The sequence below is a fragment of the Esox lucius genome, chromosome 15 (genome assembly GCF_011004845.1).
Source record: "Esox lucius isolate fEsoLuc1 chromosome 15, fEsoLuc1.pri, whole genome shotgun sequence".
NCBI lineage: Eukaryota > Metazoa > Chordata > Actinopteri > Esociformes > Esocidae > Esox > Esox lucius.
In genome coordinates, this window is record NC_047583.1 from 12819117 (window position 1) to 12837835 (window position 18719).

The 18719-nt window shown below is 38.7% G+C and overlaps 1 protein-coding gene and 1 long non-coding RNA gene across 2 annotated transcripts; both read left to right on the plus strand.

The window, feature by feature from the left end:
• Positions 1 to 126: 126 nt before the first annotated feature.
• On the plus strand, positions 127 to 1364 carry LOC105015645. Its single transcript, XR_828392.3, has 3 exons — positions 127 to 470; positions 650 to 759; positions 846 to 1364. It is a non-coding gene; the product is annotated as an uncharacterized LOC105015645 (long non-coding RNA).
• A 5202-nt stretch (positions 1365 to 6566) lies between these two features.
• On the plus strand, positions 6567 to 18118 carry spint1a (serine peptidase inhibitor, Kunitz type 1 a). Its single transcript, XM_010878945.5, has 11 exons — positions 6567 to 6733; positions 6980 to 7412; positions 8175 to 8332; positions 9304 to 9445; positions 13035 to 13205; positions 13289 to 13348; positions 14639 to 14767; positions 14980 to 15030; positions 15154 to 15324; positions 15424 to 15483; positions 15848 to 18118. The coding sequence occupies exons 1-11, from the start codon at positions 6617 to 6619 to the stop codon at positions 16033 to 16035; spliced, it is 1680 nt and encodes a 559-aa protein (XP_010877247.1). The 5' UTR covers positions 6567 to 6616; the 3' UTR covers positions 16036 to 18118.
• Positions 18119 to 18719: the final 601 nt, after the last annotated feature.

The following is an 18719-nucleotide window of genomic DNA, read 5'->3' on the forward strand; positions in this document are numbered from 1 at the left end:
GCCTAAAGCACAATAGCTTTCCCCTTCCCCCCGGAAACAAATGAAAAAGATTAACACAAACAATTGCCACAACACACAATGTGGTTAAAGATGAACACAGACACTTGCCACAATACACTTAATCACAAATGTTCTTTCTACCTCTAGACAGCAACACAGACCGATAGCAACAGCAGGTGTGACTCTCCTGTGAGATACCAGAACTGTGGCTTATATGCAGGCTAAACCAGCTGCAAGCACTGACGAGCGGGCGTAGGGGCTCTCCAATCAGCCCCAAACCGACCAATCAGCTGCAACCAGCGATCAGGAAGCCAATTAGCCTGCAACCACCACATAGAACACCAAGGGACAAAAACACACACGAACACAGAACAAAAGAAGGCACCAGGGACGTAACAGCCTCACACACACAGTGCTGGAGATCACCCTATGAATGGCAGACAAGGGGATTTGAGAAACGTGTCAAGCCAGTATGTCAGTGATACTATACATGCTAATCTAACACTAGTACACTAGCCAAATATGCACTATATTTACATCACATTTTAATCTTATCATGGTTACTGGCTTATCATGACAATGTCTAGCAATGTACTGACATCTATTCAAAAGCCCCTTTCATTTATTTCAGTCTACCTTCCCTTCCTAGCTCCAGATGACCCATGTTATGCTGTCGGAGGCCCATCCCGTACCTCCTTTCTTCCCTGCCAGAACAAACCTTAAACACCTCCTGGAACATGTTCCCCATGAATGAACCAGGTCAGTAGTCAGAACTCCGGCTCAGTCATGTCATTACACCCTCTCTCTGTCTGCCTCCTTCTCACTGTTTGTGCATTTATTTGCAGATTGGGGACAGGTGGAGCTGATTGGGTCGTTGACAGGTTGCACCTGGGTGTGGGACCAACTAGAAGAGAAACGTTCCTGGTGGCCGGTCCTGGATGGTTCTCTCCCCACAAGGACTATGTTGTTTTGTGATTTGGTTGTTGTGTTTTAATTAGGTTTGCCCCTCCACATTTTACACTTGTCTAGGATTCTCCACTCATATGTCTACTTTCATACTTCACAGGTCTGTTTTTATACTTTTTGCTACTGTTTTAATGCCAACATGTGGACTCACCATCTGAGAGCCAGGTTGTGACAATATAACCTTCAATATGCATTCTATCCATTTTTCTTTTAACGAAGTGATCACTGATTAGGATTGTATTTAGAGTTTGTGTCAATAATATTCATTAGATCAACATATGTAGATGTACTGGTATCTAAGTATCAGTTTGACAAGTTATTATTGGTTAGATCAGAGGTATCAAACCAATTTCATGGAGGGCTGGTTTTCGCCCTCTCCTTGTACTTGATTGGTTCGTATCTACCCTCACCTGGTTGTTTAGGTCTGAACTGGGAACCAATTTATAGGAAAAACCTGCAGACACTCGTCCCTCCGTGGAACCGTTTTGACACCCCTGGGTTAGATGCAAACTGCATTTAGTTGTACTGTGCTTGTTCAATGACACACTTGAATCTAATCTATTCAAGCAGCATATTTCATTTTCTATAAGGGCAACAGTTATATTTTACCTCACTCAGATGCAGGTAATCCCTGAGAAGTACAAATGAAGTCCCAAAGCATTGACCGTCTCACTGCTGGTTTAACTATTTCTGCTTGTTTATAGGACAAAGTCAACCATTGCATTAAACCCACAGTGTTAAGTCACTCCATGATTTCCATATCAACCATTCCCCAGGTTTCACATGCCCATGTGATACTGCTGAAACTAACAGTAATTTATTATTTTCAAGTAAAAATGTAAGAAACTGGTAACTGACTGACCATTCATAATTATTCAGACCACCTATTAAAGACTGGAGATAGATTTATTAGGTGTGATTCAGAAATGTAATGACATTATACACATTTGTATGTGATTATTTTATATCTTACTCCCAGTGCTCATCATACCTCAATAAGAATCATGTACATCAGTTATAATTCATGAGGCGACCATAGTCTACACACCCACAACAACATTTCTGTCGTGTTACATACAAGGATTATGTTGGACAATTATTATGTTATTTTGGACAATTGTTTTCATGTCTTTAACTTTTCTTTTAATAAAGTGAATAAGAATGAACAAACATTGTGTTTGAAAAAAGTTTTGCAACACAAAGTACATGCTCACTTACAGGGATGTAAACATATTTGCACACAATTTTATAGAGATGCAATTTATGTCTGTATAGGGCAGTTCTGGATACTTATATCATTCAGTCATAAATAGGTTACCAACTCTTCACATTTTGTATTCTTTTTCAATGTAGAGTAGATATTTGCTAGTGAATCCTTATTTCACGTGGATAGTTTCTGATATCCCCATGAAGAGTTTGAGCAAGGGTCTGATTTGACTACAAATAGAAAAGTTCAACTATTCAACCCTTTTCTTTAGGGAACCTGGTCTGAGAGATATGTCAGCTGATTGTTAAGCCCTTCATTATGGATTTGGGAGTGCCTGTTCATGAGCTTTCTCCGCAGGGTGGCTGGGCGATCCCTTAGAGATAGGGTGAGAAGCTTGGTCTCCCGGGAGGAGCTCAGAGTAGAGCCGCTGCTCCTCCACATCGAGAGGGGTCAGCTGAGGTGGCTTGGGCATCTGTTTCGGATGCCTCCGGAACGCCTTCCTGGGAAGGTGTTCCGGTCCCGTCCCACCGGGAGGAGACCCCGGGGAAGACCTAGGACACGCTGAAAGGGTTCGATACATCTGAAAAATGAGAACATTTGAAAAAAAATTCTCTACTTTAACTTCTGAATTCACTGTAAAGAATACATAAAGCTAATTTAAAAATATTTTATGGATGTTTTGCTTATGGAAAGAATAAATGCATTACTTTTGTTTCATAAATAAGTGAACATACAGACAGGAGACAAATTAAAGCAAAACATGAATGGGTGGAGGAACATAATGAATGCAGATGCTTCCACACAGGTGTACTAACACAATTTACAACCTACCAAGCCCTGAGGCATGTATAAAACGCTGTGCAGGCCCAGTTCACCTCAATTTTGGATCAAGTTGGCATGAGACAAGGATCTAAGTCACTTTGAAAGAGGGTTCATTAATTGGATGGTACAGATAGCTGGGGCTTCAGTCACAAAGACTGCTCAACTGGTTAATGTTTCAATAGGAACAGTGACCAAAGTTAGATCTGCATTTAGATCCATGGGACAGACATCACTAAATAGGGTTGGGAACGTGTGTCGAAAGCACACATTCAATGACTGTGATGTTCATGCATTGTTGTAATATGCAAGGAAAAACAACAGTATCTCTTTCCCAGGTGACTGACAATGTCAATGCAGGACTTGGTCAGACTTTCAGGAAGAACAGCTTGTTGAGAACAACACAGAGAAGGATATTATAGTAGGGTTGCAGTGCAGGACCTCCTCATTACAGAGGTTTTTCCTGTAATTTGTCACCCATCTAAAACAAAATGTATCTCATTAAGGTGTTGGGCCACCATGAGACACCAGAACAGCTTCAATGCACCTTGGCATAGATTCTGCAAGTCTCTGGAACTTTACTGGGCAGATGGAATACCATTCATTCAAAAGATATGGTCATTCAACAGCACAGTGCATGATGGGATGTGAATTGTATCATTTAGTACACCTGTATGGTAGGGTTACAGTACATGAACCCTCGATTTCTTTAGGTTTTCCCTTTAATTTGTTAATTTGTCGTCAGTATGTACTAAGTAGGCTGTGTTTCTACATTCAATGCCTTATATGTGGCCTTAATGAATATTAACAATGTGTTGATTACTACAGAACTAGTTGCTCAACTTAAACATACATGGGGCATTACGACAAAACCTTTTCAGCCCAACTCATGGTCTTACAGTTGATTTTATCTTCCATCTAAAACTTGGAATGGTTATTGTCTGAAAAGGCCCAAAAAGTAAAGGCCTTTCAGGATTTCATGAATTTACTGTGTATGTAAGCTTGTTTATATGATTCAAGGCATGTTGATACAGAATATTAGTTGTTTGCCCTGTAACTGCATACATACAATGCAAGTAACTATCCATTAAATAAAAATGAATGACTAGTAGCTTAGAAATACATGGCCTTGTGTATTTCAGAGACAAAAACATCAACCCACGTTGGATAGCCTTATTTAGATGGCCAGATAATAATATGCTGGTAACGCATCCAATTCAACCTACACAATGTCCAGTGAGGATTATCTGAATGACTGCGTTATGTCCACACTTTGTAGACTTCGATGAAATAAACTGTGGATACACTGAATGTGTAAGCTGTCAAACTGTGAGCATTGAAGCAAGATGTTGAATGTATGTGGCATAAGCTGAAACTGAAAGTTGCAAGTAGAAAACAGGCAATCTTATTTAGTCTGTTTCTGAGAAGAGCAGACTAAGCATCTGTGTCAGACCAACAGGAAACAGAGGGGGACAGATTAACAACACACACACACATAGTCTGGGCAGGGGTGAATTAAGAATAGACAAGACTGAAACCACAAAGGGCAAGGTGGCTGATATTCAGACATTGTGGGGTGGCACTCTGTTTAAAGAAGCTTCTGTAATAAACGGATGATACGGAATTGGTAATTGACCTGACTCCTGGTGTGTTATTCTCCTTTCCATCAAACCAATTCGGGGAAGTGTTAGATTTCAACCAAACACAATGTACACTAGGTAGCCAGTTTCCCAGCCTCTTACACCTGAGTCTAGCGCACGCCACACTCCAAGGGGAATTACGAGATTAGACTCAACCGTAGATAAAACACTACCAAGCTTGATGTAAATAAAATGAACGCAACCTGTTCCACAGCCCCTCCCCTCCCCGCCTACGTTTACTATGCTCGTTTTCCGAGTAAAGAACCGGGAACAACACATGCGGAAGTTTGTCAGTGTCTCCCTAACCGAAAACGGATAACGAGTAGGTTAAGTCAAAAAAATTATGAATCTTTTTCCTGTTTAGGGTAGAAAACGATTGGCCACTCCATACACGGAACGTACACAGCGAGTAGTGTTCATTACTCTACCTTGTGGACAAAATGAAAAACATGAACTCATGCAGTGGAATGATTTTCCGTCTTCTTTTCTTAAGGATATAGTTTGAAATAACCATTCACTGATCCGAATTATCCTTACAACTAATATTGTGTAGATAGAACTAATTAATTACAAAGCAGCCATATAACAGACGATTTAAGATAATATTGTAATTTGTATGTATGTTTTTGTTAATAAGGATATAGTTTGAACGAACCACAGCCTACGATCGGATCGCAAAAAATGTAACAATAGATTTAATGTGAACTTAATGTGAATCTGTATAATAATATTTAAACATTCATTTTATTATTTCAATATGGATATTTGACTCTTTTGTCACACTTCAAAATGGAAGTAGTTGGATGCGACGCACATAGTCGTATCTTTGGAAGGTAGATTAGAGTAGGACTTCCTGTATGTAACAGGTAGCTCATCATAGAGAAGGATAGAGAAAACATTTCTACAGAGTTCAATTTTTTTCATTGAGCCACAGACAGTGCTGTTGAACTCTTTATATTACTATATTATTCACGATTGGCTGAGGCATAGGTTTGTATTGCATGTAGAGAGGTCAGGGTCAATGGGTCGTGAGAGTTTCTAAATACCTGCCAAATTAGAGGGTTGAAACAAAAAAATTAGTTAAACTGGCTTGGAGTTCAAATAGTATTATTTCAGTTTTCTTCCATGAAGACATTTAACTGAGGGGTTTTCTATTGAACACCAGTGATAGGACAATCAGCAAATGGATTGTCTCCAAATAAAGCATTACAACACTGACACTGTTTTATACACATGTTCTCAAACGGCAGCAGGTATTTGTTCATTTTAATTGCATGTTTACTTTACTGTTTAATAATGGATTATGACTTTTAGTGTCTCAAGTTCATAAATGTTGATCCATGATCCACTTAAACCCAAGTCCGTGGGCTATTTTGAGTTTCCATCTATGACACTTACATGTTGTGTCGGACAAGTTAAAAGAAACTGTGGCAAAATTACTATATAATGCAATGCATTCCCTCTCCAGCTTTTTCTCTAGAGTCTGTTATCACTTCACGATTTTAGGCTGAGGTTTTCATGAACCTCTCAATACCATTCTGATGCACGGCAGACTTTATAAACTATAAACCAGATGGTTTCAGATTTATTTAAATTTGGTTTACCTACTTTTACATATATGTGTTTTCTTAACATTATGAGAGTAGCATAAAGGCCATAATAATACATAATGTATCCCATAAATAGTGCTTATAATAGTCCCAATGTTTCTAAACTAAATTGCTTGATGGACCATGTTTTTACAATGTTTTAGGTTTTATAAAAATAAATACATAAATAAAAGTGAACCCCAGAGCATGAAGGAGATAACCTGAAAGTCCCCAGCACTAAAAAGTTTGAGAAAGGCTGATGTCCTAGAGTTTGGCCAGAGCAAGTGATTTGGGTAGTCAGACAAGTCTCCTAATCCTTTTAAAATCATTCTTATCGTGTGAGCTCCGGAGATGTAAAGGTTAAAATTGCAAATGCGCTCACAGATGGAATTACGATGACCGTACAGACAAGCGTTGTCTATGTAAATCTATGGACAGAGACACACCTGGGAAATGGGAAGAATTTGATCGTTGGTGAAGAGACTATTCGACGACAGAAACAGAATTTACAGGTGACATATTTTTGTTAATTCCTATTTGATTTGAACCAGTAGGTTCCTGTGTATTTATTATGTATGTTTAACAGAAAGGTGGAGAGAAAATCCCTGAATGTTTGTCTACAATTGACTGTTGTGTGTTTGTTTTGTATCTTATTTGGATCATGTGACGACTAACTCATAACTTATAAAATGTATATTTAATAAAGTAAATTAATGCTGTATTACACATTTCTACCTCTCTGTTTTCATCCGCTGAAGGAGCCGGAAATAAATACTTTTCCCAGAATGACTTCATTCCTAATTGGGATTTTAGGCGCTTCGGTGTGTTTTATGTTTATACTGGGCCGGGCGGAGGCCCAAGCATCAGGGGGACAATGTTTGGACAAATTCAAAAACGGAAAAGAAGATTTCATTCTCGACACCGATGACTCGGTGAAAGACGGCGCAACTTTCCTGTCTTCACCTAAGGTTGAGCGCGTCAACGACTGTATAAGTAACTGCTGCAAAGAACCGAAGTGTAATGTCGCTTTCATGGAAAATGGGCAGAGCGAGGGCATGATCAAGTCATGTTTTCTCTTTGACTGTTTATACAAGCAACAGTACGTCTGCCGATTTGTTGGGAAGAAAGGATTCCTAAACTACATCCTAGACTCAGTGTACGAAAATGGTCTGGCACCAAAATTCATCCCAGGTAGGTCCATGACCGGATTCTCAGATAACGCTCACACATTATAACAACAATACACACGAGACATTTAAAGATCCAACTAACTTGAACACACGATACTATTAAGGGTAACCATGTAATTAATATTATTAGCAGTGAGACAAGACTTGACAAGTGTCTTGTGATATAAGTCTTAAACGTGCTGTTTATCTCAAATCGCAAACCACCTACTGTAAAAGAGCCTAATGTACAGAGCTTGTCCACACATGCCTTGGCTATGGCCCCTTAGTCACAACCAGGTTTCAGTTTTCACATCGTTGCTGCTATGACAGCCTATTACCGAGAAGATTGGTATTTTGTTTTGAGTCATGGATCTCAGCTAGTCTTCAATTAATATTAAATGTCAGCAGTATAAAGCAAGTAATTGTGCGTGAGCACCACCAAACAAATTGATTGAATTACCATTGTTGTCGTCATGTGTTGACGCTCAACCCATCAAACTAATGTTGAGTTTAGTCAAACTTGAACAAGCCATATAAACTGTGCTTACCCTTTGCTTTACCATTCCTTTAATAACAAGATTTTTTTTTAAGCTAAATGTGCTTTCATATGAATATCAGTGGCGTATTCATTCCCAGAAAGTTGTCTTACAGTTTCTGTTGTAGCAAGTCAGGTAGGTGCCTCCCTGTTTCTTTCTGTTTAATGAAACATTCCACATCAAAAACATTTGATTAGCATAATAAATACAAACATGTACTGAACATGAAGTTTTTAATCAAATTCCAGAGGAAGTGGACCATCCTCCAGAGGCCAATGGCGGTCCGGACAGAGTTGTGCAACCACATGAGAGTTTGACCCTGAACGGTATTGAAAGCAAAGATGACCATGGGATTGTCACATACCAGTGGAATCTAATGTCTGGAAATCCCTCTGCTGTACTAGAGGTGGGTTATTTTCTGGCTTATTTGGGGATTTGTCATCAATTAGGGATTGGTGATGTTTTAAAAAGCTATTTTTGCTATTATTTGGAATCCATCCCCAACACCTTTCTGTGATTGCTGCTAAATTTCCATGTTGTAGGTGCAGACAAAGACGTTGTATGTTGCATAATATCTGCTAGTGAAAGATGTGTCATTTTGGCTCTTGGATTGATTGTTCGCAAAACAATAAAAAAAAATCTTGTGTAGTCTGTGGGGTGCTAAAATGCAACTGTGATGCTCGGGTAAACCCACAGAGTGTTAGTGGGTTTACTGAAGTCTGCACCTGGACATAGCAAGGCAAGACGAGAAGTCTAGGTGTGATCAGAAGTGTGTAGTTTCAGCTCAGAAGTTGCAGACTTCAACATGACAAGAGTATGCAGACCACTTGTCTGAGCTCTTCCATGATAATAATGTTGTTATAGTTGTGTAATGTATGCCAAGCTTAAGAGTATATAAGATGGATTGGTCACACTCAGACAACTTGGAGCTGGTTTTTCAAGACATTTTGGGAGGGATCAGGAAAAGAGAGATTTTGTAATCCTCCTGTTTTCCCATGTATTACCTAGATTTTGTTCTTTGAATAGTTATCTAAATTGCCATCTACTGTAACAGTATTTTGTTAAACCAATAAGACAACCAGGTTTAAATTTAGCATCAGAATGAGACAGATTCCTTACAGGGTCAGATAAAAAAATTTCAGAAAGTAATTACATTGGATCATTCTGATGCCAAAATTTACTTTGAAAAACACAATTATTTTCCCCTCAGGGCAGGGCTGAGGATTACTGAATCTTTATCCCTACCCAAATAAATCTTATTTTAGGGTTTTGAAAATCAGACAACTTACAAATGATTAGCCAGAGATACAGTTCATTTGCCATTTTCTGCCACAATACTAATTGGTGAATGTTTTTTACCTTCTTTTTTTTTTTTAGAAAACTGCTTTTAAAGACCAAGTGACTGTGTCCAACCTGTTGCCTGGTGTGTACAAGTTCCAGCTGACCGTCACGGACACCAGCGGGCAGTCCGACCAAACCCAGATCACTGTCCTGGTCCTCACTCCTGAACAGTCTGAGAGTAAGAATACCCAATTCTGTGTGCAATATGTTATCTGAATTGTGTTATGGGTGATATTATTTATATTATATTTGAGCTATTGGAGACAATTGTGTTTACTATATAGTTTTAAAACTGACTTACCAACGCAATTAGCACAGTAAAGTAACTTTTTTTTCATATCAGTGGTAGACATCTCATCTACCACTGCGTTCCGACAATCACCATTCAAATCATCTGGTTTATGATAAACTTGCATTCATACAAAGTAAGGTCGCCTTTGTATGAAATCAAACTAAAGTGAAGAAATCTCTAACAGAGAGACTTGTGGTTCAGATGTTCTGCTTTTTTAGGGTTATGTTTGGGATGGTTTGCATGTTAGTCAGCATGAAGACAAAACCACTTAAGTCCATGTATAAGTTAATATAGAAGTTTCAGTTACGGGTAAATCCATTTGAATTTAGTCACTTTTTGGCAAGAGCCCTTTTGATTAGAAGGAAAATGTCCATTTCTTTTTTTCCCATGGAAGTGATTATAAATGTGACATTTGGGACCCAAAGGCAAACACAATTGGGTGATAAAGGAGCTTAAATTAACCCATTTTGTATACCCTCCATAACAAGTGACTTTAATGACTCCATCATAGGAAAGAAAAAACTGTTGAGTTTCATTTAATGTGAAAGCTTAAGTATTTATTTTTTTATATTTTTTTTACTATTTTCTAATTGATAAAAAAAATGTAACGTAAATTAGGTAAATATGAGTACACACACAGAGTTGTTCATATTCACATTTTCACATAGACCCTACTTTACATCATCTGATGTTTTTTGTTGTGCCGGCAATCTGCTGAGACACATCTGCTTAGAGACAACAATGATATGTCATGTTTTTGGATATTTACCTTTAAAGAACATTAGAGACTATAATATTAAAACCGTTATGGTTGGACTGTTCACTGTTCACAAATCCTAAACATAACTCAAAATTTGGGTTGGGTATCTAGTTATTGACAACGTTTTCTTGTATCAATTGTGATTACTAATTTCTCTGAACATTGAAGACAAAAATACTGAGTTTTTATTGAAGTAGGGGGTTTGTAGATAGCTCATTTTCCCCCAATTTTAATCACTAATAGGAGGTTTGAGGGAGATGGGCAGATTGCCTAGCAGGTTCAAATTCCAGTGCAGACAAGGTACAAAATATGTTGTTGTACCCTTCAACAAGGCATTTAATGTTGATTGCTCTTGTAAGTCAGTCTGGATAAGAGTGTCTGCTAATTGACTAGAATGTAATTTTATGTTACTAAATACAGATGCATTGACAGAACAGTCTGAGATTGTGGGTGTCAATCCACTTCCTTATGGGTTTTCTCTGCCCTACTCAGTTACATAAGAGTGTGTGTGTGTGTATGGAATGGAGAGACACAGGAAGTGAGTAAAGCTCTGCTTGTAATTTTCCTCTCCCTCTCCACTCGCCTACCCACCCCACCCCCTTGAAACCTGTCTGTCGTCTTTGTGCTTAGATTACACACGCAAAGTCAGTTAGATTCATGATACTTTTAACGCAGACTGATACACAAACACTTGTGTGTATGTTGGTCTTTTACAGGCTTGAGTAAAGACTGTGAACCATTTAATGACTCAGTTACCTATTAACAAGTCTCTAAATGGTGTGAGGAATGTTTCTCTATGGAAATTATGTCCAATGCATACCAGGTTCCTTCCTATGAAAGAAGGCCTTTTGTTTCGCTTTGATATTTAAATTTAAAGCCAGGGAAATTCATCAAATTGGCCCTTTTTATATTGACCGCATTGGGAACTATATATATATATATATATATATATATATATATATATATATATATAAGAAAAATACTTTCTAAAGTTCTCTGTGCACACTTGTGATCTGATTTAATATGATTAGTTATTAATTTACTTCTTTTCCTTATTTTAAGGTTACTACTGTTATGTGAACAGAACTCTTGTTTGTCTCTAAATATTTTTTTTAATCAAACATTCTGATAATCAGACCAAAGTTATAAGTCTGGTGTGCTGGTATTAAGTGGTTAAAATGTGAGTGGGTTGTGTGACCTTGGTTAGTCCAGCGATCAAAGCCACAGTAATGTCGGCTCGAATCCTGACCATTACTCTCTGTTTCTAAACAGTCGTTTCAAATTTGTGAAAAAAGATGTGAAAAAGACCAGTGTCTTAGTTTCTCTGTATAAATAAAGGCAACATTTTAAAAACGAAATCATAAATGGCTGGGAAAAAATATACACTACCATTCACAAGTTTGGGGTCACTTAGAAATGTCCTTTCTTTTGAAAGAAAAGCAACATCAAACTGATCAGAAATACAGCATGGATATTGTTAATGTTGGAAATTACACTTGTAGTTGGAAACTGCTGATTTTCAGTGGAATCTCTACATAGATCTCTCACTCCTCTGTGTTCCAGTGGCACGTTGTGTTTGCTTCAAGTTTATAATTTTAAAAGGCTAATTGATCATTACAAACCCCTTCTCCAATTATGTTAGCACATCTGAAAACATCTCAAAATGGTCAGAATCAAAAAACGTTCTTCTGATACTCATCAGTCTAGTCTTCTTCTGAGAAATTAAGGCTTTTCCATGCTAGAAAAAGGCAGGAAACTGGAGATCTTGTACAACGCTGTGTACTACTCCCTTCACGGAACAGTGCAAACTGTCTCTAACCAGAATAGAAAGAGGAGTGGGAGGCCCCAGTGTACAACTGAGCAAGAGGACAAATTATTTGAGAATCAGAGTCACAGGTATTCAAATGGCATCTTCCATTAATTAGTACCCACAAAACACAAGTATCAACATCAACAGTGATGACTCTGGGATGCTGGCCTTCCAAGCAGAGTTGCAAATAAAAAGCCATATTTCACAGACTGGCCAATAAAAAGAAAAGATTAAGCTGGGTAAAAGAACACTGAACAGAGAGCAGATGACCACACTATGTTCCGCTACTATCAGCTGAAAAAAAATAAGTGTCTGCAGCAGGGCATGCTGTCACAGCACTAGACAATTGATGACTGGAAAAGCATGGCGTAGTCAGACGATTCTCGGGTTCCAATTACTTCAGCGCTTTACACAGTCCCCAGACCACAGTCCAACAGAGCATATTTGGGGTAAGATGGAACGTGCTGATTGCGGCATGAATGTAGCCCTGTCCAATCAGCAGCAACTGTGTAATGTCATCTTGTCAGCGTGCACGAATGGTCCATCTGGAATGTTTCTGACACCTGTTTAGAATACAGACCCCTGAGCTGAGGCTGCTCAATCGTGTCCCTGGAGATCTACCATCCTGTAAACTTCCCCTCCGTCCCCCTTTGTGACTAACCTGATTTAACTTTTCATCCAGCTCAGTTACAATCCGGTGTACTGAATTAGGGTTGGGTAGAGAACCTACAGGATGGAGTTCTCCACGATAAACATAGACTCCCTGCCCCAAGGATTCAGGCACTTCTGGATGCAGAACAGTGTGAATCCTTAGATCAGCCTGAATGCCTTAGCTGTGTGCATTATTGTTTTATTACATAACAAGGTCTTATCACTTGTTATGTCCCTCTGATTCCATTCCCCAGATCACTGTCTAGTCCCCAAAAAGATCGGTCCCTGCCGTGGGTCCTTCCCCCGCTGGCACTACAACGCTGCCTCAGAGAAGTGTGAGGAGTTTACGTTCGGGGGCTGCAGAGAGAACCTCAACAACTATCTTTCCCTCCAGGAGTGTACAAATGCCTGTGATGGAGTGTCAGGTACTGTACATGTTTTGATGCTCTGCATGAACAGTTTTGCAGAAGATCGATTGATTGATCGATTGAGCTTTCTTTTCTTTCAGTTATGTCCCACCCGCATGGTAATGGCAGTAGGAAACTTGGGCCACCTCAGAAATCTACAGGTAAGACTAATGGTTGTTGCATGCTTGCCAGTCTGAAAGTGGTATGGAGGGTGTACACTTACAGGACCAGTCAATAGTTTGGACCCGTCTACTCATTCAAGGGTATTTCTTAGTTTTACTATTTTCCACATTGCAGAATAATAGTGAAGACATAAAAACTATGAAATAACACATGGAATCATGGGGCAACCAAAAAAGTGTTGAACAGATCAAAATGTTATATTGTAGATTGTTCAAGGTAGCCACCCTTTGCCTTGATGACAACTTTGCACACTTTGCAATTTCTCAGCCAGCTTCATGAGGTAGTCTCCTGCAATGCATTTCAATGAACTGGCTAAAATTGAAGGTGTGGCATATGGTTTTGCCTTAATGCATTTGATCAGTTGTGACATGGTAGGGTTAGTATACAGTATTTACTGTAGTAGTCTATATAAATAGCCTCAAATAAGCAAAGTGAAATGACCTTAAATAGTTATTTCAACTTATATTCTTATTTGGGTGAAATTCCACTTACATAAGTTGTTCTTGAAGGCCCATGTAGTCATTTTCTCTTTCTCAGTTTCTCAGTTTCTTTCCTAGGGCTGCACAATGAATCAAGATATAATCGCAATTGCGATATTGATGTGCAATACCCAAATTGCCAAATTACGTGATTTTCAGCTCAAAAAAAGGTGAATGATATCCCTTCACATGAGGCGTGCATCGTATGTCCATTATTGGGTTTCTTCCGGTTATTTTACTTAAATGGATTACTTAAATAACTGGACTAATTTTGTTTAAATACTTGATGGTTTTTCAATGTTTGAGTTAACACTGCACCTGCTGTCAAAGACTTCTGCTTCAAGTTAGGGAGGTTCACCAAGATATTGTCCCACACACACAACAGCATGGTTATTAAAAGTTTCGGCTTCAATGTTGGTGCCTTGAAAAATACTTTAATATGGGAGAAAATATACCTCAAGGGTTGAGAAATGTTGCCTAACAGCTATGGCAACGGCACAAGCATAGCAAATGCTGCAAACGCCAGTGCATTAAATGAGCAGTTAAGCGAATAGTTTGATACAAGCTGCACTGTCAAATTGGTAATAAGTGTAAAATAGAAAACACTGAACTTTTACTTGATTCTTATTCAGTTTAGTAGCACATTATGTAGGCTATGCTCTCTGTTCATACGTGAGTTTATCTACGGTGTTGGAAAATTGTCATTCAATATTTTATCCAAATCGTGCAGCCCTATTCTCTACGGAGTAAAGGCCATTGATTCATTGTTGCTCCACCCGTTGTATTTAGAGGTGTGTGGGGCTCCCTGTGAGGCGGACAAGTTCACCTGCACCAACAAGTGTTGCATTGACAAAGCCCTGGAGTGTGACTCCGAGAACCAGTGCAGCGACGGTTCTGACGAGAAGGACTGTAAGGACTGTGAGTACAGTGTGTGGATTTTGCCAAGCTACTCGGATTTCAGTCCAACATAAAATACTGCCCTATCCGGACCTTACCTCTGACCTATCCAGACCTTACCACTGACCTTCACAGAAGTAGCAGCCATGAAGAGAGCAATCTCCACTGCTGGGCTGCTTAATGTTTGCTGATGTGTGAACTCTCTAAGCTCTTGCTTTCTTCTCATCATGCAGTGAAGGACAATTTCGGAATACTACTCAACCTTCCCGTGAATGAGCAGAAAGGTAATTTTTTGCCTAACTGTTTTAAGATGTGATTACAGCAATGGGATATATCTTGGATATATGCCTTAGCTCCACTCTCGGTCTCCTTACTGATCACTCTCACCCATTGTATTTTCACTCCAGTTCGCTGCACAGATCATCCTAAAACGGGGAGCTGTCGGGAAAGTTATACCAAGTGGTACTACAACCCCCTCCACAAAAAGTGCTTCCGTTTTAACTATGGTGGCTGTGATGGGAATAAGAACAGATTTGACACTGAGGACGATTGCATGCTTACTTGTAAACTGGTAACAGGTGGGTTTACACGCTGTAACCCTTACAACACTTTAAACTTGTTCCTATGTCAGAGCCATAAGATAAGCTATGTGTACCAACTCACTTATCTGTGTTTAGGAGATGATGTCTTTTCAAGAAAAGAAACCTTTGAATACCAGGGCTCCGAAAACCAGACAGGTAATTAGCTCTTCCTTATTCTGCATTTCTGATGTATTTGGAGCTGGAGAATTAATGGTGCTCCTTTTCCAGTCACTCAGAGATGTCTGCAGAGATGTCCTGGTGATATTACTTTTCAAACCAGTTCTTCCGCCTCGTTATTTTAATGGTTCTTTGAGTCCGATCTGGTCACATAGGTGTTGTGATAATGAAGCTGTGTCTGTTTCCCAGCCCATTCTACTCACATCATTCAGACACCCTGAATGTTGCGTGGCACATGATCGATCATGTCCGTTGTCCGTCTTCCGCTGCACATGCCGGCTCCTTTTATGGAACTTTTGACTTACTGGTTTGTGTGTTTGTCTTCGTTGTCGTCCTCTGTCAGGCATCATGGTGATAGCTGCACTCTTAGGCCTGGCCATTGTCATACTACTGGTAGTTTTGTGTTACTGCTTCATGAAGCGCCGGAAGGAACTGCCGTCGCGCCAGCGGGCACCAGTCAATGGCTCCCAGCTCTACACCAAGGTGGACTCGGATCGACTGGTCTACAACACCACCACCAAGCCCATTTAACTCCTAAACCCCTGCAGGCTGCCTAAGTGCCAGCCGTCATTGTTACATGAACTCCTCGCGTTAAATGAGTCTGTACATATTTTCATTTAGTGTGTTAACCTTGGGTGGAAGGGTTGTGCAGGAGGGTGGTCGGTTTTATTTTCCACAAATACAGGCTCGTTTGCTTCATCTGGTTGATGTTATAATGTTGTAATTATGTATATTATGTCATTGTTTTATTACAGATTAACCCTACTCAGGAAGGCATGAGTGGCAGCAATTCTTTATAATACAGTTCTGTTACTTCTAGACTTTTTTTTTTTTTTTTTTTTTTATGTAACTGGATCAACTTGGTGAGCAAATCTGCACTCAGGGTATAATGGTCCAATGTTTAAAATAAATTATTTTAAACGGATAGAATAATGAAAGCTAAAAACCTGCCGTTATTGCTTACTAAGTTGATTTGTTTTACTGTTCCCATCCGTTTTACGGTGAGAATTGGAGGGGGATCAACGCCAGTGTGAAAATGAAATGCTTACATGCTAAATTCAAAATGCTAACATGCTCAATTCAGAATGTGTGTATTAAATTGAAATGCTAGATTATAAAATCTTTATTATAATAGTGCACATGACCCAATACAAAATGTCATTTATATAAATTCTCTGCGTAGGCTCTTTAATTTCAGTGTTCTTTGTCTTTTTAATTTCAATGTCTATGTTTCCTGTCTTTTGGAGGCATGGACCTAAAGTGCCACACAACAATATTGTGTAGCAAAAGTGAATAATATATTAGGCATAAGCCTTTATGGTGGTCTGTAATTAATACTTATATATAGTAGTCTGAATAAGGTTTTTGCTGATCAAATCCTCTTCTCAAGAGTGTAAGTAGGGTAACATCCCAGGTTAAAGCTGGAGGATACAGTAGCAGTTTTTGATGGCCTTAATTGAAAAGATCCATGCATATACAAATTGAAGCCACATTCCTCCAGTCTTCGCGACATTAGTGATATGGTAGTGGCCCTGGCTGTGCTCCTATTGGCAAAATAACTAACCAGGGAAAATTCAGTCTTAAAAATGAAGAATAATTATGTCCTAACTGATATCAATGATAAATTACAGAGCAGTTATCATGACTACATTTTAATTAAAAAAAGAATTTTGCTACACTATAAATGTGAAATTAATGTGAAATTAAAAGGAGAATAAATAGGGAAATACAAGGTGCTAAACATTTTATTTACACTTTGACTTAATTTGTGTCATGATTCAAGCCTAAAGCATTTATGTTTTGCATTTCAATGTAGCATAATGTACGAGCATTTAATTCTCAAACTGGGATGGATCCCCCTATAAATGTTGGAAAGATATTGTGTACCACTGATATGTTATCTTTGATGGTAGAGCTTCGAGCACGTTACTTCACTTGTTTAGTTTATTTTCTGATGATTAAAACTGGTATTTTAGAAGGAAACCGAAGACGGGAAATAGTATTTTTGTTCCTTGTCATGCATTATGTGAAATTATAAACCGGATGCTTTGAAACCTGAATTCTGATTGGTTAATACCCTTGGTATATGAGATATTGTATACTGGTTGCTTTGAATACTGAATGCTCATGGTAAAGGAGACTGTATGCCACGTGTATGACATCACACCAATTTTTATTGATGTAACTGTATTGGAAACCAGTTTATAATCACAATAAGGCACGTCAGGGCTTTGTGGTATACTGCCAATATACATTGGCTTGGCGCTGTGTCCAGCCACTTGGCGGTGCGTTATGCATAAACACAGCGCTTAGCTGTTGTATATTGGACAAATACCACGCCCCCTAGTGCTTAAGTGTACCATGTGTATGACAGCCCATCATGTGTTACTCTAATGGCATTGGAAACCAGCTTATAATCACAATAAGGCATCTCGGGGTTTGTGATATTTTGCCAATATACTACGGCTATACCATAACCATATCCCATACCCACTTGTGCCTTATTGCATAAATATACTTTTAAAGTGTCATTTATTTTTTTATGAGCACCTTTGTGTATAGTACTCTTTACTGTTAGGTCTCAAATCCTAAATAAAAGTATGCTTTCCATAAAGTGTTTTTTTCCCCAATGATGAGCATTCTATTCTGAACGTGCAGTTTTATAAGCATATTATGATTGGTTTAACATAATCTAACTAATATAATTTCGGCCTTGACCTGTGTCATATCAATGGTTTTGCCATCTAATGAGGTTAACGTAGACCATATTAAATAATGGATTCATTATAGTTCATACCCATTTAAACAAAGCTCTAGGCAATTAGCAATTATATTGAAGGTTTTACACATTTGTCACTGAATACTTTAATCTTAACTAATCATATTAGATTGTTTTCCATATTTTACATCAGGAGAACCCAGGAACATAGAATTTCAGATGTCTGTGATAATTTCAGGTACCCAAACAGCCACTAGAGGTCGTGATTAAATAAATGGGAAACATTTCAGTAATTTTGACGATGTTCTAATCCAGATTGACTGACGTGTTGAGCGCCTGCTGGTTGAAACTCTGAATTGGATTTGTTACAACTTGGATTGGAGGAAAAACCTACCGAAGGAGAGCTCTCCGTGAACAGGGTTATACTGTCCAGCATTAAAGCACATTATTAAACTGCTCAACAAAATTAAGGGGAACACTTAAATCACACATTGGG